The following is a 22,737-nucleotide window of genomic DNA, read 5'->3' on the forward strand; positions in this document are numbered from 1 at the left end:
AATAAGTTGTGAATACTGTACACTGACCTGGTTAATGGGATGTTTACTAAATGAATATATTTGTATAGTTTAATAGAAGGATGCTTGGAAAAATTAGCAGGATGAGGAAGAATGGCTCAAGAGAGTCATTTTTCAGCAGGTGCTGGGGTTGTGAAGAGGGGGCAGAAGGCTGCCTTGCCGTTGGCATTTGGGGGCTTGGAGGGTGAGGTTGCATTGGGCTGGCTCCCCTTCCTTCACGTGCATCAACGTGGAGCATCCCTGCCCTGAATTCCTGGGCGAGTGGCTGCTCCAGGCTTGGGGTACCCAGACTGTGCCTCCCACTGAAGGTGCTGCCGTGTGGGGATGTGTCAGTGGGAGCAGCCTCCATCCTGCAGCCCTAACAGCTTCGTTTTTTTTCGATTATCTTTCTTGAATTTGGCTATTTTAAGCACTAGAGAATAAGATAATTATTTCATGAAGTAATATTATCTGCAAATTAACCTTGGATCTCTCTGCGTAGGTTCAGAAGGAGAGAGATAAGGAATTTTATCACAAATTGCAGACTTACTGGGTTTAACGTAAAGGCCGTGGCAAGTAATACATTTAAACTGCATTTAAGTAGTAAAGACTGGAATATCAAAGTCTAAAAGCAATAAACATTAATTTATTCAGAAATTTTTTTTATATTTTCTTTCTAGTTTATATGTTCTTTTCACACACTGTCGTTTAATGAGGTTATATTCTGATTAAAGTAGAAAAATAAAAAAGTAAAATGTTTTATTTCAGTAGATAAAAATGCAGCTTTTAAAATATATCAGCTTGCCCTGCATAGTCTGAGCTGGATGTACAATTTCCCCTTCATTCGGCACGGCTGCTAACTAACGGATTTTGGGGGAAAACGTCCCTCTCATATAGAGTTTCAATTGAAATCCATATTTTAATTTTCAGTGACAACTAATACATTTACTTTAATCCCTTTCAAATATTCCCTGGCAGTTTTCCCAGACATATATTTTTGAAGGTTAAGTGGTTTAGGATTTATGTACTGTACTGTGGAGGTGTATTGGGTTTGTGTGCCGAGGGTTTGATAGCAGGGGGGCTACGGGGGGGGCTTCTGGGAGAGAAAATCAGGACTGAAGTTAAGCCCAGGAAGAAGGGAGGGGTGGAGGGGAAGGTGTTTTAAGATTTGGTTTTATTTCTCATTATCCTGGTAATAAATTAAACTAATCTCCCTGAGTCAAGTCTATTTTGCCTGTGATTGTAACAGATGAGTGATCTCTCCTTGCCTTTATCTCTCTCATGAGCCTTTAGTTATATTTTCACCTCTGGCATAGCTGAGAGGAGCTTTGGTGGGCACCTGGTGCCCAGCCAGGGTCAGCCCACCCCAGCAGGTCAGTCTGAATAAGCCCCTAAGTCTGCAGGGCCCCCTCACTGCCAGAGACCAGTTTGTGGCTCAGAAACAGCTGTGGTAGCACCAAGTTTTCCTGGTTAATGACCTGCGTTTCTGACGAGCCCAGGGTGCAGTGCTGGGCTGAAAAACTGCTTTTACTGGTGGCAGAGCCCACTTGGGTGTTGTTACATAGGGCTGATTCACACAGTGTAGATGCACCTTCCTGGAAGCTCACAGTTTTGACTGTGTCCAGGAAAAACTCTTTTTTTTTTTAAATATTTTTTTTTTAAGTGGGCTGCAATTGGCATGAGTAAAGAGCAGTAATTAAAATAATATTCCATGAGGTTTGTATTTTAGTACGGCAATGTGATTAAAATTGGATCTGCCTTTTCCTCTCCCTTGAGGACCATTGTGTGCTTTGTGGCTGATAAAGTGGAACAAGCACTGTGATCAATATTTATGGTATCACTGTGGGCACCTGCAGCTCTTTCAACCCATCTTGCACTATGAGGCTGCAATGGAGGTTCTTCGCTTGAGCCAATTAATGACTAAATGCAACTTGATGTGAAGGCTGGAAAGGCTGTTCCCAGCACTGTTTCTGATGAGAACCATGTGCCACTTGCACAGATTTGCCAGTTCTCATCACTGATCAGACAAATGTAGGAACTTGATTTCTTCAGCGATGTCCTTTCAGGTCTTGCAGTCGCCCTTTGGTGCTCGGGCTCTCCCTGTCTTGGGAGCAACCACTCCTGGGGTACCAGATCCTGCCACTGGAAGCACAAAAAAGAAGACGTGGATTCTTTCAGCTGAGTTTGCAGACCTCCTCCCTACAACTTTTCTTTTTGCACTCCAGTCTGTGCTGCAGGTTCTGTAACTGCTGGAGATAGCATGTGTTTGATTCCAACATGAATGCCATGGAGTTAGTGCAAGTCTGCGCTTTTGCAGCTTACCAGTTTGGGAGCTTCTCCCAGCCGTGCCAAAATATTTTTCTGCAGCTGCTCATGAAGTCCACAGGCTAGTTTCTGTCCAAATCAGCCCTGCACTGCTTTGTTACACAGTTCTCTTGTCTCTTGACCTCTTCAAGGCTTTTCCAAAATAATAATATCATCTTTGAACTCTTAGTGGTTTGGTTCGTTGCAAACTTTGCCCGTTCCCTGGCAGTGACAGTGGCTGGAGGCAGTCCAATGTAATTAGTAAGTATTTTGGAGACTTTGCTTTGGCAGCCCTGTTAAATATGTGCAGTGAAAGCAGGATTAGTATGGGGCTTCATTTTTTTTTTTTTTTTCTCATTAGGGCATCTCTATGATCTGTAAGCTTATTTAATTGGAAATTAGCCATTCTTATTAACACAGGAGATACCCTTTGGTCCAAATTCTGACATTGGATAAATGTATATAGTTTCCACTGAGGAGAAAGAAAATACATCTGTATACTCCAGGGTGGAAATTTGCCCTTTTGTGTCCATTGCAGCTCTCCTGCAGGAGAATTTCATTTTCTGGTACAGGCAATAAATTTTCACTGCTCAGATAAGTGACTACAGAGGTTCATCATCAGGATTTGAAGAAATAAGCCTCCGAAGAAGATGGATGATGACAAGGGGAGTAAGAGTTGTTATCCAATCATTTGTCATGGTCCAGAACATTAAGATGTATGGGTAAGACCCCAAAGGTGTGTAGAAGTTCCTTTTTTCCAGCAGTCTGTTGGTGTGCAATAACTTACCCTGTGCAGTCAGCCGGTGTCACAGTGTCTCTGAGAGCTCAGTCTGGTTGTATCTCTTTGTATACACACCACATGAGCGGTAACAACTTATTTATTGTTGGGAAGTATTCCACACATTGTCCAAATGCAGCCCCACAACTCCTGAAGGTAGAGGCTGACTTCCCTCCCAGCTCTCCCTCCTCCATCCCACTCCAGATGTCAACATTTCTGCCTTACCTCCTTTCCTGTGATACTGCTCTGCTCTGGGCTTTCTCCGGAGACTTTTCCCTCTGCCTGGTTTCCTGTGGTTCCCTGCTCTACACCCTCTGGTTCTTCCCTTGTCTCAAGGCTTCAAAACCACGGAGCAGCCGTGGGGTAAGCGTCAGCGAGTGAGAAACTGGATTAAACATTCATGGCTGTGGGAGTGCTTGTTAGCATATATGTATTAATTCAACACTTCCTGCTGGTTTTCAATATGTTGGGAGGTTATGTCGCCAGTGAGGTGACTTTAAAGTCTGTAGTGGAATACATTCCAACTAACTGCTTGAGAGCAGGTAGAAATCTTGCTCTGCTTATCTGATTTCAAAGAAAAACCTCTCTCCTTACTTTTTAACGAGTGAGTATTCTCTCTAAACCGAATCTGAGGCCAGATTTCTGAAGGATTTTGTTCAATTTTGGCTTTACAGCAGAGATAACTGATACTGGAAGTTCACCTTTGTGTAGGAGGGAGACAACACCGTAGTTTGCCGTGGTAAACTGCTCTCTGCTTTGCTGCTTGTTGATGAGAATTCATGCAAAGATGAGCTTTGACTTGTCCCGTCTGGGCTTGCTGTGGCACAGAGTGGCTCAGTAGCCTAAATTTGATCAGAGATTGAGAGCTTGATATCGTGCACAAAGTCTGCTAAATTTTGGGAAATCCTCTGTCTCAGCAACTTCCTTACATCTGTGTGCTGGAGTTAAAATATGGCCCTCGTGTTCCCTCAGCTTGGTCTGGTATTGCGTGGTCAAAAAGCTTAACTGGCTCAGTGTCTTTATTCCCTCACATTTCTCTTTTGCAGCTGGCTCAGGAGGATCTACGTGACCACTCCTGGCTCACAGACAGAGTCCTGACAAGGGTTTAGATATGACAGTCTCAGGCTTAGTCCTCAGGGGTGGCCTGTGTAGGGACAGTGGTGTGGTGGGGACAGAGTGATGCTCCGGAGAGATCATGATGTTGGTGCCCCTCAGAGGTTTGGGATTAGAGAAACCCCAGTCCAGGGCTGGCAGCAGTCCTGACTGTGGAGTTTTCAGAACTCCCCTGGTGTGATTCTGTTCACACCTGTGGCAGCCAAACTGCCACAATCTGCCTCCAGGAGGATGAGGGTGATGGACCCCATGGGTTTGGGAGCCCGTTGGACCATTCCTGGCAGTGTTTCTTCGGGTGTTCAGTTCTGCAAACTGTCCGTGGTGGGGAGATCTGTTCCTGTGGGTTTAGGAGCTGTCAAACATTGGCCGTGTTTCCAGGGAAGCAAAATGCAGTTCCTCCGAGTCACAGCCATGAAATTACAGCAGTAATAATAGCTATCATTTTTGATACCTCAGTGCCAAATGTAAAGGTGGTTAAGTTGTTTCTGTTAATGTTTTCAGAGGAGTCTGTTCTGCTGCTTTTCCCCTATTTGTGCCTTATCTGAGACTGAACAATTGCCAGAAATGTGATGAGGACGTGATATGCAGAAAGTCATCCCCTTGTCTGTGTTCCCAATGACTGAGGAGTGTGTGAGCTGCTGTTATCTCAGCTGCTAATCAGTGGAGCCCGAGCTAATGTGCGAAGTGACCTTTGCGAGGAGAGAGGAGATTGTGCCAATATCATACCTGCAGTTGGAGTCAACTTTTGCACTTTGTCATGTGCTTGACTGCATGAGCTGCTCCCTTTCTGGCTTGGATTGCTGTATCAGTTACTGTTCTTTCCACCAACTTAGAGATTCCCCAAATTTCTCCCTCGTGTTAGTCCTGATGTTTTCCTTGGCCAGGTATCGTTTGTTTTACTGATGACCCCTGATCTTCCCAGTCTAATTTCCTTCTTTGCTTTCACTTGTTTGTGCTTTCATTAAGTTTGAAGTTATCCTGCATAGCAGTACACTTCCCAGTGTGGGGAAGTCAGTGGGATTTTTACCACTGGAATTAGACCCAATTTTCAACCGCCTTTGGGTGAGCAAATATTATTTTCTAGTTTTCCCCTCTCTGCATTTTTATGGTGCTTAGAGGAGTCTGATGGATGGACCACTCAATTATTTAGCATCAATCAAGATTTTGCTTACAACACCTAAACAAACATTAGTATTACATCCCTTTTTCCCAAATATTTAAAATATAATTCTGCTACATCAATTTACAAATTTATAAAAAACATATACTGTTGCTTGACCAGACCTTTTAATGAAATGGATTTTGAATTGAAATTTTAAGTATGCATGAAGACAGTAAGATACCATTTGTACTGTTAGGATTTCAATAATGTATGGAATTAGCAGAGCTTTATTATATTTCTGTGCCTGCATGCCCTCCATAGAGTAAAAGTTGTAATAAATATAAGTTCAAAGGTAAAATTTTATTGCTGCGCATGAGAGGAGAAAAAATAAATTAGAGTAATGTAATCATGCTCATATATGTTATGAATTTTGAACAGTGTCTATTAGAAAGTTTGTCAAAATGTGCTTAGCTTTGAAAATACAGATTAACGCTGAAGGTTTTAATATTGTTCTTCCTTATGTTCCTGTTCCTGGCGAATATAAGTGTAAAATATCTCCTGCCGAAAGCAATTGTCATAAAATGACACTTCCCTATTTTAATAGCTGAATAATCAGAACAGAGATATTTTCCAAGTTGCGAAGAGGTTATTGCTTTTTTCGCACAAAGGAATTTAGTGGTAGAAAACCAAATTTTATCCAGATATTCTCTGGTTTTTGTGTTCCCGTTCTCATATGTGAAGAGCGTGTCCAAATGTCTCCTGACAGCCTCGACACATCAGGGTGTTTAAAAGGGGGGTGAGGTGCTTTCATTTGATTTCATTTACTGATTCTGTGTTTTTCTTTAATCTAGTAGCAAAGTTAAAATTTTAGCAAAGTTAAAAACAGGAGCTGGAAAACCTGTTGGGGAATGAGGCGTTGGGATCTATTTGGGCCCCTTGGGGTTCATACTTTCTTTTTTTTTTTTCTACTTTGGATCAAATAAGGAAATTATAATTTGTTTTTTCCCCTGCAAAAAGTGTAGTCACAGATACCGTCTTTCAGATTTTTTCAAAATAGTTTCCAGACAATTTGGACTCTCAATAATTGGGCAAAATCCTGATTGAGTTTTAGGGGTTTTTTTTGTTTGTTTGTTTGTTTGTTTTTCCTCTTTCCAAAATAAGTGTCACCTTTAAATCTATATAAATTTTCTGGAGACAGAAAATAACAGGAAGCTTTTCTAAATAAACCATTTTAGGTCGTCATAACTGATTCCTGCCTTTAAATTCTTCAGTTGATGCCATTGTAGCTGAGTTTTAAGCAGGATGAGGCTGCTGCTCCCATATAATCAGTGAACCAGTTCCAGAGGGTGGAGCAGTTTAGAGACCAAATGCAGTTTAAATGGCACTAGAGGAATGATGCAGTAGTGACTGAAAATGCAGGCATCGTTATTAATGATGTAATTAAAGTTCCACCTCATGGGCAAAGTGGAAGCACACAGAAAATATTGTTAATATTGTGTTTCCTACATTTGATTTATCCCCATTTTAAGTACTAAATGATCTATGCAAAATACAGTGGAAATTAAACACTCTGTCTAAAATTCACAGCTTTATTATGTAAAAATGGTTCAAGCAGAGGTCAGGGTACATTAGCCAGAAGTAACTTAACCCAGCTGAAAAGTGTCTCATGCACTTTAGATGCACGGCTGATACTTGGCTAAACCTGTGTACACTGGGAAGTTTTCCTCCATAACTGAAGGTCATTGTATTGTTCTGGTCAGGAACAGATCTCAGACACTCATCCAGAACCTTGACTGATGACCATCTCTGGTACTGGGTGTATTTTCTTCTTTATTGCCATTTTTAAAAGCTCTGTTCTGAGATTTGTGGATCAATTAAGGACAAAATTGAAAAAGATAGTAGTAATAATAAAAATAAAAACCAGCTTACTATTTGGTCCTGAAAATTCTGAACATTTCCTGATGGACTGTGGGAGCTCTCAGAGTTGCTTTATGGGATTAGGCCAGACTCTGCAGCTGAACTCGAACACATTTCTGTGTTAACTGCTTCTAAATGAGCTCTTAGTTTTAAGTGGTTGGCATAAATCTAAATTTAATTTACTGTTTTCATTTTCTTTTGCATTGATCCTCTTTTTGTAGAGATTCAATTGCAGACTTGGAGAAAGATGTTTTTTAAAGAGTCCAGATGGTATTTGCAATTATTTATTATCATTAGCATTCACTGTATCTGAAAACAAGACTTTTGCCAACTTAGATCAACCTCATTTGCTGCACTGTTGTTTACAATTTTTCAGTGTCCCATGTTAATACAAACTCACTTCTGGGGTGATTTCTAGGCTAGAAGAGAAAAAGAGTCTGATATTCCCAGTAGATGTCAAATTGCCAACTTATTTTGGGAATATTGCTTGGATAACAGTCAGTCATAGGCTTTTGATGGCTATGAGCAAGCCAGCAAGGGATATTTTTATTGAGTAGCTTAATCTGAAGAAAAATTAGAATAATCAAAGCAGTAGGTATAGAAGTATTGCACTTTTCCATTTGTGAGCACACAACTTTTCTTTTAGTTTGCCCTTTGTAATAAATCCTTTTTTTTTTTTTTTTTTTTTTTTTTTTTTTTTTTTGAGTTTTGAGAGTGACGGTGGCAACTTAAGTCTTCAAAAGTAAAATGTTTGGAAATTTATGGCTGTGATGCATTAGAAATAAAATGCCACCTTTTTTTTTTCTAAACTAAAATGCCTGAATTTTTCCACTAAAATTATTCTTCTCCACTGCTAAGATATATAAGATACAGTGGACTCTGTATGTTACTGGAATAAACAGGTCCAATAATACTTTTTTTCTTAATTTTTTTTGAAATTTATTTATATTTTACAATAATACATTTGACTTTTTTGTGTAATTGCTTTCTGCAGTATTTTGTGTTGATTAGCATTTGGAACAAAGCAATACAGAGAAGGATAGAGGGACACCTGTTTCAATTATACCATAGCAGCAATTTCAACAATAAATCTTAATTGCAATCAGTCTTGATCAACCCACCTGTACAGATTCCCTCATTTAGAAGGAGGAGGGATAATGGAGAAAAGGGAAAAAAGTGCGAAGAAAGAGAGGAAAAAACCCTTGGAACACTAATATGGATTATGTTAAGTTGTTTTACTTTACATTTTCAGATTGCTGTGCTATGTTAATTATTAGGAACAGCAGCCTGAATTTCCATGCTTTTCTCTGGAGATGCAGTGAACCCATGTTTACCTTCAGCTGCCACGGGAGCAATTTCTCTTCAATTCAGGAGGGACTGTGCAAACAGCCATAAGGTAGAACCGATTCTGTTTCTATGCCCAAGCTCAGCAGGTGAATATGCAGCAAATACCTTTAAGTGATGACTTGTCTTTCCATTTGGGACAGGAAACACGCTGGAGTCAATCTCTGTGTAGGTAACCTGGTGCAGGTGTGCTAGTTTTGGTAACCTTGTGTGTGTAATGCTCCACAGGGGTGTTCTGGGATGTTCTCTGCAGGCTTGGCAGCTGCTCACTCACGTGCCTTTCCCGTGCTGGGCTTTCTTGGAGCTTCCTTGGAGTGACAAATCAGTTTTCTTGTGTGCATTTACATAAAGAGAGAAAACAACTGCGGGCAAACAGTCCAGATTGCTGTAGAGGATACACAGGAAACAAAAACAAGTACTGCTTTTGTTCCATACTCATCTTTTTCTCATACCCTCTGTCATGATTGCTTGGGCATAGTAAGGGACAGGATCGTGGCCAGTGATGGAGGGATTTGGACGAGACTTCTGATTTTGTGGGGATTTTGGAACATATTTCCAGACATCCATTTTTTTCCCATATTCATTCTCATTCCCTCTGTTCATTTTTGTATCTTTTGGCTTACTTTCCTTTCTCCTTATCCTCCGGAGTCGTTTCTCCCTTTTCCTTCAGTGAACATTATAAAGGTGCTTTCCTTAAACCAACACATGGTTTTTCATAGTTGCATTTTAACCGAGCCTTTTGGCTCAAAACCTTAATGATTGTCTAATCCATTCTTTTCTTTCCTTTTGTTCCCTGAGAAAGTCCTGGTTTTATTTGTGCTTATTTCCTCCTGTCTGTTTTGAGTGGCTTCTTCTATTTCACGGCTTCACCTTCTTTCACGCTCTCGGTCTCCATTCGTCTTCCTTGCTTTTTGCATTCCCCTTCCCCTCCGTGGGGTTCTGGTAATAGTGTTGGACCACTGCAATTAAATTTATTCCATGTGCCACTGTTCTCCCTGACAAACTGGCACTGCTCTTCTCCGGTGTTCTCACCTGTTGAGTGGCATTAAGGAAGGTCAGCTGGGAGCCAGCGGTTTCAGTGAGATTCATCTGCTGGAGATGACTGAAACGCATCAACCCCTGGATGCCTCAAGGTATCTCTAAAGCTGGTTGTGCAGCATGGGAGAAAAAAAAAATCCGTGATGCTGTGATGAGATGAAGACATTCAAGATGGTTATAAGAAATTTCTCCTGTTGTAATTTGATTGTTATTGAGTTTAAATGTCCCATTTTTGGGAGCTGATGAGATGCCTAGGCCGGGATGCTGCCAGCAGACAGCTTCCTCTGAATGCATTTGCTCTTAGCAAACTGGCATGCAGTCAATAGGAATTCCTCTGGATTTACTGCTGCCTGTTGACATCTTACTCTGTTACAGGCAAGTATTTAATCAAAGTTTATTGTCATTCTTTTCTGAGATTTAAGTGGCACATAAAATTTTACGATACGTATAGTATTTTAGATGACAGCTTCATTATTTCCAGTGAATAATTTGGAATGCTACAAGGAGAAATATTGATGGCAAACTGGTAATTGTCATTAAATATGCAGCATTTTTGCAGCAGTCTTGTGCAAAAAATAAATTTTCTGAACTTCTGCATAGCAGTGCTGAACAATCTGAAATGTAATTCCTTTGCCTTGAGCCTTTTCCCATCATGGAGGCCACTCGAGGTTCCACATGTGTAAAAACCTGAAATCTTCAAAGTAACTTCGCAATTTTTCCTTCTAAAAATGAGCATGGTATGGTACTGAATGTCAAAAGGACAACACTTGGTTTGTTATTGAGTTGATCTTTCGATTCCTGCTGCCTGATGGGATTTGTATTCTTGCTGCCTTAATTGTGTCCTGTCTAGTGGACATTCCCTCTTTCCTGAGCCAGAGGAGGAACATCTTTGGCAGGAGTAATTAAAACTGTGTCACGGGAGGTGGGTGTGACGACAGGTCACTGGGAAGAATGAGACTAAGGCACCAGAGCTGCAAGGCAGTGTGTAAAATAGACAGATGCAGTTTAATATTGGACTGATCCCAGATGAAACTTCCCTGTTGGTTCAGTGACTCAGCAGGGAGTGAATTGTTCAGGACCATGGGAGTGGCTTCTCCTTCTGGAATGGAAAAGGCAATGAGAAAAAAGTTGAGTTGCTGGAAACAAGACCAAGCTCCTTAGTTCAAGGGGGGTTTTAGGTCATTCCTTGTTTTGTTTCCACTGTTGGGAAGAATTAAGTTTGCTTTTAGGTGAATTAAAAATTCTACTCAGAATGGTACTTTTCCACGTAGCTTCTCTGTTGCCTTCTTAAAGAATTCAAATGAGGGACTGTTACATTAGGTAATGAGCAACTTTGTTAGCAAATATATTTACAAAAATGCCATCCTTGTCTTCTCTTTTATAATTATTACATCCTGACTTGGAAGAAAATGGATTAAATCTTTCCTATAAAAGGCTATCTGGTGAGTATATCTTGAGTATTTAGCTTTATAATCACTAAACTATTCAAGTACAGGGCAATCAGTTTAAGAAATGCCATTAGAGTTGTTCAGGATGCTTGTAATAAAACATTTTGAATAGAAAACTGCAACATTTTTCTTAGCTATAGCTTCTTTTAGGAAAGCAAGCATTCAGCAAGGCTGAGAACAATTTGTGCTTAAGGCATGAAATAAAGAGCATGTGAGAGGCATCACTTTGGCTCCTGGGATGCTGAGGGTGCTGTTTCAGTTATTCTACCTCAGGCAGTTCAGAAGTTGTGCCTCACAGGTGATGGCAGGTAGTTGTGTTCTTGCCCTCTCAGTCAGCTGCTGACCAACATCCCCAGGTCCTTTTCCATCAGGCAGCTTCCAACCACTCCATCCAGCCTGCCCAGATCCCTCTGCAGAACCTTCCTGCCATCCAGCAGATCAACGCTCCCACCCATCTTGGTGTCCAGCTTAGTGGGGTGCACTCAATCCCCTTGTCCAGACCATCCAACAGGACTGGCCCCAGTACTGAGCCCTGGGACACCCCACTGGTGACTGGGCTCAGGTGGGAGTAATTCAGGAGGCCCCACCACTGTCTGGGCCTGGATGTCCAGCCATGAGAGCCAGTTTCTCCAGGAGAATGCTGTGGGGAGTGGTGTCAAAGGCTTTGATAAAGTCCAGTTAGACACATCCACAACCTTTCCCTCATCCAATAGGTCGCTCACCCTGTCACAGAATGAGGTCGGTTTAAGTCAGGTAGGACCTGCTTTCCATAAAACCACTCTGGCTGGGGATGATCCCCCTGGTTGTCCTGTACGTGCTGTGTGATGGCACTCAAGATGATCTGCTCCATGACTTTCCCTGGTACCAAGGTCAGGCTGCAGGCTTGAAGTTCCCTGGATCCTTCTTGTAGCTTGAGTGTCATATTTACCAAACTCCAGTGACTTGGTACTTTCCCAGATAGCCAGAACTTCTGGTGAATGATGGAGAGTGTCTAATGAGCCCTTTTGCCAGCTCTCTCAGTACATTTGGGTGGATCCCATCCAGCCCCACAGAACAGACTTGCGTGTGTAAAGATTATAGAAATATCTGGAAAGATTATTCAGCATATCTGAGGTAAGAGTTACACCTTCCAGGTACTGGGTGGGTAGTTTGGAAGCTCTGGAGAATTTAATGTGCCCTCTAAATCTGTGACAATGTATAAAGCACACTTCAGCTTTATCCTGTACTAGTATTTTTCATGGAAAATGAAAGATTGTTGCCTCCCTTTGTAGTATGCAGCAGCTTTCTGAGAATTCTCAGCCAGGCAGCTGGAACAGGAGAACATTCCCCTTCTGCAGTAATAGAAGGCAGTAATTAAACCTGAACACAGCGAGTGGAGCTATAAAGTAAATCAAAGTGAGTGTTGAATTGTACCTCCATGCACCTGGTGGTAAACTCCTTATAACAAAACTCAAAGCTTCCTTTCCTTGCCGAGGAACTGTGAATTGCAGCCTCTGTTTGCCGTGCTGCTGTGGCTGTCACCCGCTGTAAATCCAGCGTGAAAAGAAGTCATGCGGGGAGGAAGGTGAAACTGTGTTTTGCTCCTTTGCTTCCCTTCCCCACAGGGTGGTTACTCCAAAATATGTGGCACCTGAAGGAAGCCACCCCAAAGGTCTTTTGAATGCAGTGGCTTGGGTTTTGTGAACTCAGATTAAATCCATGGAGAGGCTTTCCTGGCTTTCAGTGAGGGTTTTTTGATTCTTACACCTGTAGCACAGTCTGGTGGAAAAATTGGGTTAAATTTCGAATTTGATGAACTTCGCAGTGCTCTCTTTGCATAAAGTCCTGATGCAACAGAGATAACCTGCGTTATGGATGGAGGGGTGGGGGGCCTGCCTGCAGGGCCAGTGTCCCGTCTCCATCCCTTCTGGTTCAGAAGCCTGTTACTGGCTGTCCACGTGCTTCCCAGTCCGTGTCAGTGATGGGAGAGGAGGACAGATGTTTCACCCCACTTCACCAAAGGGTATAATCTCTTGATGCTACTGTTCCATTGACTCCTGAAATCACGCCTGCTCAGGACGCCCTCCTCTTATCTGCTGCCGTACAGACAAGCTGTCAAAACGTTAGCCGGGATTTTGACACTGAAGTGACTCGGGAAGACAGCTGGAATAAGGCTTACAGGTTTATTTGGTGTTTTCACGTTGTTTTTCTCTGAAGATGGTTCTCAGTATTATGTGAGCATCCAAAGCAGCGGTGCTGATCCGGGCTAGTCAAGGGGAATGACGGATCGAGCTTGGTTTGCAGGGGTGCCAGTTGCAGTTCTGAGGGGTGGGAGCTGTGTGCAGGGAGTATAGTGCAGACACTGGGCATATTAAGCCTTTCCTGGTGAGCAGAGGTGTGTACAAAGGAAAGGGAGTATAAAAATAAAGTATTTTTAACCATATCTTGCAGTCTGATTGCCTGCTGGATCCGACGCTCCTTCTCATAATACGCTTGAAAAGTTTTATTTGTGCCTCAAGGGCGATGAGCCTGTCTTCATTTAGGAATGCAACTGCAGATAATACCACCGTGCTGCTGACAGCTTTATGTGCTCGCAGCCTGCCTCTCTTATTTACTCACTTCTATGTGTGGGGCCAGCAGTTTTTTACCCTCCTACTTATAATTGCACCCCGGGCCGCCTTGTTCTGGAGCCTGTTCCTGTAGTGTGAGGTGAAAGAGCCAGTTGTTGCCATTATAAATTTAATTTTATTTTTTTCTTACATATAATTGAGCCCGAATAGTCGTTAGGGTTTTTTTCCTAGGTTCATAATTAAAGAAACCTCAGAGGAGAGCTTTGTAACTATTATGAGGGCAAAAGAGGAGGTAACGTTTGGTGTGACCTTGTTGTTTATAAATAGGTGGAGTTGAGCTTCCAGAAATTTCATATATATATATATAGCTGAAAATTCATGAGGATCCAGAAATACTAAGCAATAGAACAAAGTCAGTCACGACTGTTCATCACTTAAAATATATTTGTAAGATATTAGATGTAATTCAGTGTTATATTTTATGAACTTTTTGTCAATTATGATGTCCTCGTAAATTCTATGTAATTACTAAAATTTCTGGATTTTTTCCTTATTATTTTAAAAAATAAAAGTGTATTTTTTTTCCCTTTTTAAAAGCAATAGTTCTCTGTGTTGTAATCCATGTGGCATCCCTCGTGCTTTCTTTTGCTGCTCATTCTGCCAGTGGTTGTTTTGGTTGATAGATTTTGCTCCAGCAGTCCCCAGTGTCCTACCTTCTTGTGGAAAGGGCTTTTGAAAAGATGCTTCTTATCAGTAGCTGTGCTTTGGTCCAGGTCTATTGACTCATCTCCAACAGAAAGTATTTATCCCTTGGATGTGGGTGGTCTAACTGATTCGTAATTTTGGATCTCCTAGTTTTTGGGTGAGAAGCAAGAGTCAGAATCAAGAGAGGTTCATTTTGGTGAGGTTGTAAGGGAAGGACAAAAACATCTATCAGATACTTCTCTGGCCTACAGGAAAAAGGCATCTGACTTCCCTGGGGACCTGCACAGTTTATATTGTGGAAAATAGGTTCGGTAGGTAGGGATTGCTGGAAAATACAGGACAGCTGTCCTTATTTCTGATTGAATTCTGTGAATCTGTGAATTATCTCATTCCTTTTGCTTGCCTGCTTCGTAAAGTGGACTGCAGCCAAGATGTCACACACCAACCTCTTTGCTTTTCTGAATAAATATTTAAGTTAACTGTTCAAGTACTACCCTTTCAAGCCTGAAACCTAACCAAATTCTCTTTTGTAGTATATTCCTCCATGGCCAGGCGATTGTTTGACATACAGTTAGTCTGTTTGATGCAGACTGTGGGTATGGACCCAAGCTGTGCCTCTCTCCACATGTCTTTTTTTGTTTGCTGCAGGTGAAGAAGTGCCACATCACCTCTGCTCGGAGCTGCCCCGTCCTGAAGTTGTGGCTTGTGAAATCCCTTGTGCCATGGACTGTGTCATCAGCGAGTGGTCCCCGTGGTCCCCCTGTTCCCACTCGTGCTCCAGTAAAAACGCGGAGGGCGCTCAAAGCAGGAGCAGGTCCATCTTGGCCCTTCCAGCTGAGGGTGAGTGGTGAACACTTTTGAATTAATCACTGTTTGTTCCCTTAATGAATTGACTTGCCTTCGTCAGCCGAACTGTGTTTAGATCAGAGCCAATCCCAGTTCCACAGCAATGAGGAATAATAGTTAGTGCTTGTCCATGCATCATACCTGGAGTGTAAGAGATCTTTATGGTCTGGAGTTAATGTGTCACTTAGAGAAATTCTGTCACAGTTCAAAATTATTTACTTCAACCTCTGAATTATTGTCTGTTGAGGGCTGGTCTGGGTGTGAATTTGTTTCAGGAGAGCTGCATCCTCTACCAATAAAATTGCTGCATGACACAGACTCATCCTGTGAGTGTCTTTATCTAGGAATATTGTGGTAATAATTTAAAAACAGTGAGCTGTGAAAAATGAGGAAATGGAAAAGGACCTCTTTATGTTATTTTGTTAATGCAGACCTGTCGACCTTCTTGTTTTTTCTGTTGCAACAAGTAAATAACTATTGATGAATACATGTGATATCCTCTGGATCTTCATGGACACATCTTGTATATGTTTTTTTTGCACATTAACATTAGTGATATAGCTATTTACACAAACTATTTTCTATTAGAAGTTTTGTCTTCAAACTACAGTTACACGTGTGGTAATTAATTTATGTGTTGGTTTATCACCCAGGATTTGAAAGTTCTTGAATCAAGTGCATAAAAATTCATAAAATGCGAAGAGGTCCAGCAGACTAAAGCCTTGTTGACACAAAATACCTGCTATTGCCAGAACTGTGTACAGTTAATGCAGCAACAAAACACTTTCAGATGCAAATCTAGTTTAGGACAAGCTCTGTTAAGTGCTATTTTGTAAATTATCAGTAAAGCCACCTGCCATTTCTGGGACAATGAAAGGACTTGATCTTGCAAACCCTTACTGCTGTGAAAGGTCTGTATTCACATAAACATCCTCATAAGCACTTGAGAAGAAAATTTGGACCTTTCAGGTTGAAAATAATTGTTAATTGAATGATAATAACTACTACTAAAACAGTCTGCGAGCTAGAGAATAATTAAAATGAAAAATACAGTTGGCTTCATATTTTCCATGGAAGTAATGGAATGCAAATAACAGATAAACTTGGAATTATGAAAGTGAAATTGTGGAGAAGTGAATTCTGGAAGTACAGAACCACAGTAATCTTGACCTGAAAGACACTAAAACTAAAAATGTCCTACTTTGAACTGAATACTTCAGATTTCTCAGGAAGGAATAATTAACTGTTAAAATCAAACACCCGGGCGTTTTCTGTGCATCTTTAGCAAATGATGTAATGGTTTGCTGTGCAGAATCACACATCTGTGTAGAGACAGGGATTGAAATTTTGGAGAGTGAAGGTGTATTTATTGCCATTGTCACTGTAAAAGCTGTAGTACCTTTGCAAGGGCCATTTTTTTTGTCCTCTGTCGGTGCAGGCAGTGTTGGCTGTGGCTCTGCTGTCTGAAGATTCTGGACACCATCTCACGGGCTGAATTCATCTCAAGCCCTTGGGTCATTTTCTCCCAGCTCTTCACCAACTCCCAGAATATGATAACCAGGAAGCTGTTGATGAAACTAGAGGGACTTGGTTTTACTTGATTTAAAGCAGGTTTTTCAAAGATAATTATTTATGCGACAAACTTCTGAAAGTTGGTACAAGAGGAGATTGTGGAGCAGGCATTAGCAGGTGTAAAGTGAGCTAGAGGAACTGATGAACATCATGTCCATAAAAAGTATGTACGTGGCTACTGGAATGGCCAGGCAGAGGAGTCCTGTCCTGCTTTCCTTCTGCAAAAGTTGTCAATGAACTGCAGAAAGTGGCCAGGTTCTTGTGCTTTCTATAAAGAGTATCTCCTGCTTATGGTGTTGCAGGCAAAATGCCAGATTGGACAGACCTTGTGGTATTTCTTGTTAGTTTAAAACTGCCTCATTACTTCTCTCTCTTGTTTAGGAGAGCTTCCTTAACATGGGTATTTTTCAAAAAAAGGCACTTTATTTTTTCCCCTGGGCAGTTCAAAATTTAAGTTAGATGCTTTCTTTTGATTTTTATTTCCCGCCCCCCCCTAATATGCACCAAGCATTTTGCCATGTGCTTGCTATGCTTTTTTATTTTTAAAAAACTTGTGCTCAAACACACAAGAACAATAACTGGTCTGCATTTTTCCTGCCAAGTCAAAATCTTCAGGAAATAAGTTACCTGGGGCATTTTCTACTCCATCATCATACTAAATGTTTCTGAGACTGAACACTGGGTGAAACAGTCCCATTTTCATGAAAAGATAAATGGTAATGTGACATGATTATCCAAATCAGCGTGTCAAGTAATTTTTCCCTCTCCTCCTTTTCTCACTGCTATTCATTGTGGCTGCTTGGGGTCATACCTTATTTCGGGAGGGTCAGCCCTGCAAGGCAATAGGCATCCCTTGGAGGAGCAATATACCTTCATCTCCTGCTCATTTTAGTAGGGCATAAAGGTGCTCTGAACCTCCTGATATCTGACCCCACACTTCAGTTCTTTCAAACTCTGCAGCGCTTTGGCAGTGCCCCAAGTTGCCAGAGTCTTCCTCCTGGAAAAGAGAATGGTTTCCACTTTAGTAATTTTTACTTCTTTCTTCTAAAAATGACAGTGCTTACTGTTAAATTTTCCTGCATTACTCCATAGCTTTTGAGCTGCAAATATCTCCTGCTTTTATGGGATAAATTGAGGCTGCTGGTTGGAGTGTTACACTTTCTGGGGAGGCTGTTCAAACTCGTGTACTTTGTGGATTTAACACCAGTTGCTAACAAAGTGCAGCAGGTTAGCAAAATCTTTGGACACGCATTTGAAGGATGGTGCTTCAGAAAAGTAAAGGCTTCAGGAGGGTAAAGGCTTCATGCTCAAATCCTGTGTTTCGAGTTTCCCCTCCTTGATTTTCAGATGTGGGTATCATTTGATGCATTCCTCTGTCATCACTGTCCAGCATCTCAACAGCTCCAATCTTTAAGGCATCACGTGAATAGAGTCCAAATAGGAGATAGAGACGTTCCTCCTTGGGAAATTATCAAGGAGAATGAACATAAAAATAATGCTTAATTTGTCTTAAACCCTAATTGCATGTTTGCTGAGTGATGCTGGCATTTAAGCGGAATTAACTTGGCTGTGTGTAGGAGTTATCAATAAGGTAACTCAGAAATATTCTTTGCCTGTTTCTGTTTCCATTATGCATTGGAATACAATTTTATGCAAGGCTAGTTTAATAGGGAAACAATATTTTAGAAGGTTGTTATTGCAGCCATAAAGGTCAACAGCTTTCTTTAAGCTTTATTTATTTATTTTGATGGGGAAAAGAGGAAAGATATTGTGCAAACCTGACATTTTTGTTTATTTTTTTCCACATCCCCCTTTTGGTGGTCTCTTGACCCTTTCCAGGAGGAAAAGCCTGTCCCCCTGACCGAGCCCTGCAGGAACACCGTGCCTGTAACAACCATCCATGTGTGCATTTCTTCTGGGAAACGTCTCCCTGGAGCTCCTGCTCCGAAGACGTGCTGGTGACTGCGCTCAACTCCACCATCAACTGGAGCGGAGAAGCCACTTGTGGAGTGGGAATACAGACGAGGAAAGTCTTCTGCATGAAGAGCAGTTCTGGCCAGGTCACACCTAAAAGGTATTTGAAGGAAGGCTGTTAGTGATTATTTATACAACACATGGCATGTAAAGGCATTTTCAGTGTGTGCAATCTGCGGCGTTGAAAATAGTTTTGTTTCAGGACTAATTCTCCAGGTGCTATCCCATCACTTCGAGGAAAGGGGTCCTAATATAGAACAAAACCAGATAGCTACCCCCTTCTTAGCTTTCCATGTAAATCCAAGCAAAATGCATGCTTTTAGCCCTGGAGATTTTTTTGCTGCAACTCCTCTGTTATTCTAATTTACGGTTTTCTGCAAATACTTTTCCTGCAGGACAGGTGTGAGGAAAATGTAAAGTACATCTGAACATAACGTTCATCAATACGTTATTAGCAGTGCTCTAATAAAATAGAAAAAGTAAATAGATTTTGCATTATATTTGCACCCCAATGAGGCAGAACCGTATGTGTGATTTATATTGTTCATTTGGTTTATGCGGCTTCTATAATGTGATACCAACACAACAAAATTATATATTCTGCGGTGCAAATATCCTGAATTTTGCTTTGCTCTACTAAATGAGGAAAATAAGTAGCACAGATGTTTTCCCTCATATAGAAAAATCAAGACATTGCTAATTATTTTTGCACCATTAATGAGTCTAGAGACTTACAACTGAGTTTCATTTCTTATTGTAGCTCTCAAAACAGTCCTGTTCGAATAAGCAGACTGTGTTGATTTCAGTGAAGTTAATTAAAATTCTTGAGGTTAATGAGATTAATTACATAAAAGAAAAGAAATCTAGTATTCATTTAGATCTTGAATCCACTGATATGCTCTAACTTTACCTAATTAAACATATTGTTTATAGAGCTATATAGTTTCTAAAATAGTTGTTTTCCTCCTCCACTCGTGAGATGGTGTAAGGGGAAATGGAACCGAAGGGGATAAGTAAGCACTTAAGTAGCAGAATCATGATTTTTACATTTTTTTCCCCTAGTAGGGATTAGTGTGATATTCTTCTTCCAAATGGGATCATTTTGGGTTGCATGCATTGCTAAGTGTTTTTGAGTGATTATTTTTTTAAATAGAAACTAATAAGAAATAAAAAAGAATAATTCCCTTCCTGTTCACCCACTTGATATGCAAGATCTACCTGATTGTCTCTTTTACACTCTTTGAGTTTTTATATATAAACTAATTAATATAATTAACTTTGTATTAACTGTGTCTGAAATTTTTATCAAAATATGTGTGACGTGTTTTTCATTTAAGAGTTAAAAATGAATGAAGAAGTTCACAGAGCTCTTCTTACTATCCTGTGTTGTACAACTTTTAAAATAACAATCAAGGCCTCAATCAAAGATCACTTGAAGCTATTTTTGTGTTTCCTAGGGATTGAGAGTGAAGGAATATCACATCACCCTTAGAACCCTGTTGCAAGTAGGTTGCAGTTTGAAAGGTGTTGCATGTTGTGCAAAAACAGAGCTACTTTACAAACATAACTGCTCACTCTCTTTGGTAATAAATATGTCTGCTTTGCTCCAGTGAGCTTTGTATTTTTGTTGTCATAGACAGAGCTACCTTTGGCCTGTAGTCATCAAACTGAGCTCTACAATTTTTAAAAAATTATTATTATTTTTTTTTGTTACCCTTGAAATGTACTAAATTCAGCTGGGCTACGTGAGTGCAAAGGAGAAGAAAAATGAGTTGTGCTGTGACCAGGAGCCATACCTTTGGCGTGGCATTGTGCTCACAGCCCTGTGAAAGTCTTAAGAAGAAGGTCTTTCTCCACAGTTTTAATGTTTTATTACATTTTGTCTTTGTGTTCGTGTCCGTAGATGTCCAGAGTCCATCCGGCCTGAGGCCGTGCGGCCGTGCCTCCTCCCCTGCAAGAAGGACTGTGTTGTTACACCTTTCAGCGAGTGGACTCCCTGCCCAACAACCTGTCAGCCTGGTAAGCCTTTAAGAGGTCAAAATTTGGGGAAAAATTAGAGAATTGGCCTAGGAACATGGGGTAGTTGTAGTTCACACCAGTCTAATAATTTTTAGGGCACTCACGGGCAGTTTTGGACTTGAGGACTTTGGTTGACTTTGAGGTGACACTGATGTTCTTGTGCAAGTGGGATCCTCACCAACAGATTTGGAGATGTAGATTCTCTCTGCCTGCAATAAGTTCCTTCTGGGTTTCTGCCTCCAAAGTCAGAACTCCAGGTTGCCAGTGTTATATGACTAGACATGGAATTGCTTCGTTGTATGAAGTGTTTTTCTCTTGACCAACCTTGGTGTACGTACGAGGTTGTGCAAGTAACTCCTGTGCTTTGTGGTTTTTCAAGGACCTTAAGTTTCTTTGATCTAGTTGACTGGGACAAGAAATGTTCAGCAAGGTTTCTTTATAATGATCTAGTGTTGGGTTCTGTGACAAATTTGTGTGTTTCATTAATTGTTCAGATAAAAGTCTTCTCGGTTATCAGAATATCAGTTTCATTATTGTTGGTAGTTTCCTTGCCCTTCAAAGATTCTCAGTGGATGCTGCAGCATAGTCCTTGTTAGATTTTACAGGAAAATGAGTTGCTTTCTAAAACAGTGAATCCTGTTTTAATTAGCAATTTATTTTTAGACTTTAAATGAGCTGCCTATGAAGAAGTGGAATAAATTACCTGGTAAATTACTTTGTTTATTAAATAATAGTCTACAATTAAAATGAGAAGAAATTAATTATTTAACCTCCTTGGCAGCGTTATCATTTTAATATAATGCTAAATTAAAACTTCTTAGATGGGGGAGTTTGCTTTTTGCTAAATCTGTTACTGATATGGCTGCATTGCAAGATTTTTTTTTTTTTTAATTTGCATTGCACAATTAAAACCTCAGCATGGTAATGAAATTTCAAAGCTGCTATACATACGTGAGTTGTGAAGGGTGTTGGTTTTTTTTATAGAAAAGTTGTATTTAATGAAACCAGTATACAGATGGTGAATTACTAAGCAGATCAAGCAGGAACAGGTATTGCCTGGCAGATTTAAAATTAATTGTGTACCAGCATAAGATTAGAAGTTAGACAAACATGTAATCACTAAATCAGCTTTACACAGAACTTTACCAGTTGAGCTGTTTGTAGTTTATGTGAGAAAATACGTCCAGCTTTACTATATAACAATAAAAAAGGCTGACATTTTCCCTACATTTAAATGTCATCAGGCAACCGTCTGTCTTCTGGCAGAAGATTCTCTCCTACCTTGGAAGAGGAGACAGCCATGAACTCAGGGCAGCAACAGATGGACAGACAACATAATTCACCAAAGAAGTGCCACTGAATCCAGGCACCTGTTGGGGAGGCAGGAACAGAGGGGGGTTGTTGCGAGTTATTGATTCTCTGCCATTTCAGATACTGAAAGGTGACAACTGTCTACTGCAGTCTCCTATAAAGTTATCTGTTTTAATGGGTCTTTGAGGATGGATCGAAACAACAGCCAAAGAATCAATAGGGTGGTTTCAGAGTACGACACGCTCTGAATGAGCAGCATGTAGATTTTCCTCTGTCACCTGCTTTAGGGTGGCAAAGGTGGCCTGGAGAGGTAACTGCTTTCAGCATGGATGAGGTGATCTCTGGTCTGTCAGTGTAGATTTAAAACAGAGAGATTAAGAAGAAAAGCAAACAACTAACAAGAAATAACATTTTTCATCTTCCTCCTGAAAATAGATGGTACCCGTAAGTACCTCCCTCTCTTCTGGGCGCTGGTTGTCCAGGAGGAAGGTTAGAAATTTCACAGTTGCTTAATTCTCTAAGCAGGTTTACATGAAATGTTGGGTAGTAACTGTCCTATTTCTTTCTCTGTGCCTTAAATCAGATTTGAAACGAGATGGTGTAAGAGTGGATAAAATGCATAGTGTGCCATGATAAGAAATTCCAGTGACTTTTGCCTTGTGTCAGACTGTCCATGATCTACCATTTCAGTCCTCATAAACAAACACCCAACCAGAGCTG

General features: G+C 40.8%; 1 protein-coding gene across 4 annotated transcripts in view; it reads left to right on the forward strand.

Annotated features, from left to right (window-relative positions):
* THSD7B (thrombospondin type 1 domain containing 7B) overlaps positions 1–22,737 on the forward strand; it is a 306,100-nt gene that overhangs the window by 149,635 nt on the left and 133,728 nt on the right. For all 4 annotated transcript variants that reach the window (XM_027884317.1, XM_027884316.1, XM_027884318.1 and 1 more), the window contains 3 exons: positions 14,944–15,135; positions 18,553–18,787; positions 20,591–20,706. In XM_027884317.1, coding sequence (XP_027740118.1) covers positions 14,944–15,135; positions 18,553–18,787; positions 20,591–20,706 — 543 coding nt within the window. The remainder of the gene's footprint in view (positions 1–14,943; positions 15,136–18,552; positions 18,788–20,590; positions 20,707–22,737) is intronic.

Source organism: Empidonax traillii, unplaced genomic scaffold (genome assembly GCF_003031625.1).
Source record: "Empidonax traillii isolate 1590-97213 ecotype Southwest subspecies unplaced genomic scaffold, ASM303162v1 scaffold142:size1213974, whole genome shotgun sequence".
Taxonomy (NCBI): domain Eukaryota; kingdom Metazoa; phylum Chordata; class Aves; order Passeriformes; family Tyrannidae; genus Empidonax; species Empidonax traillii.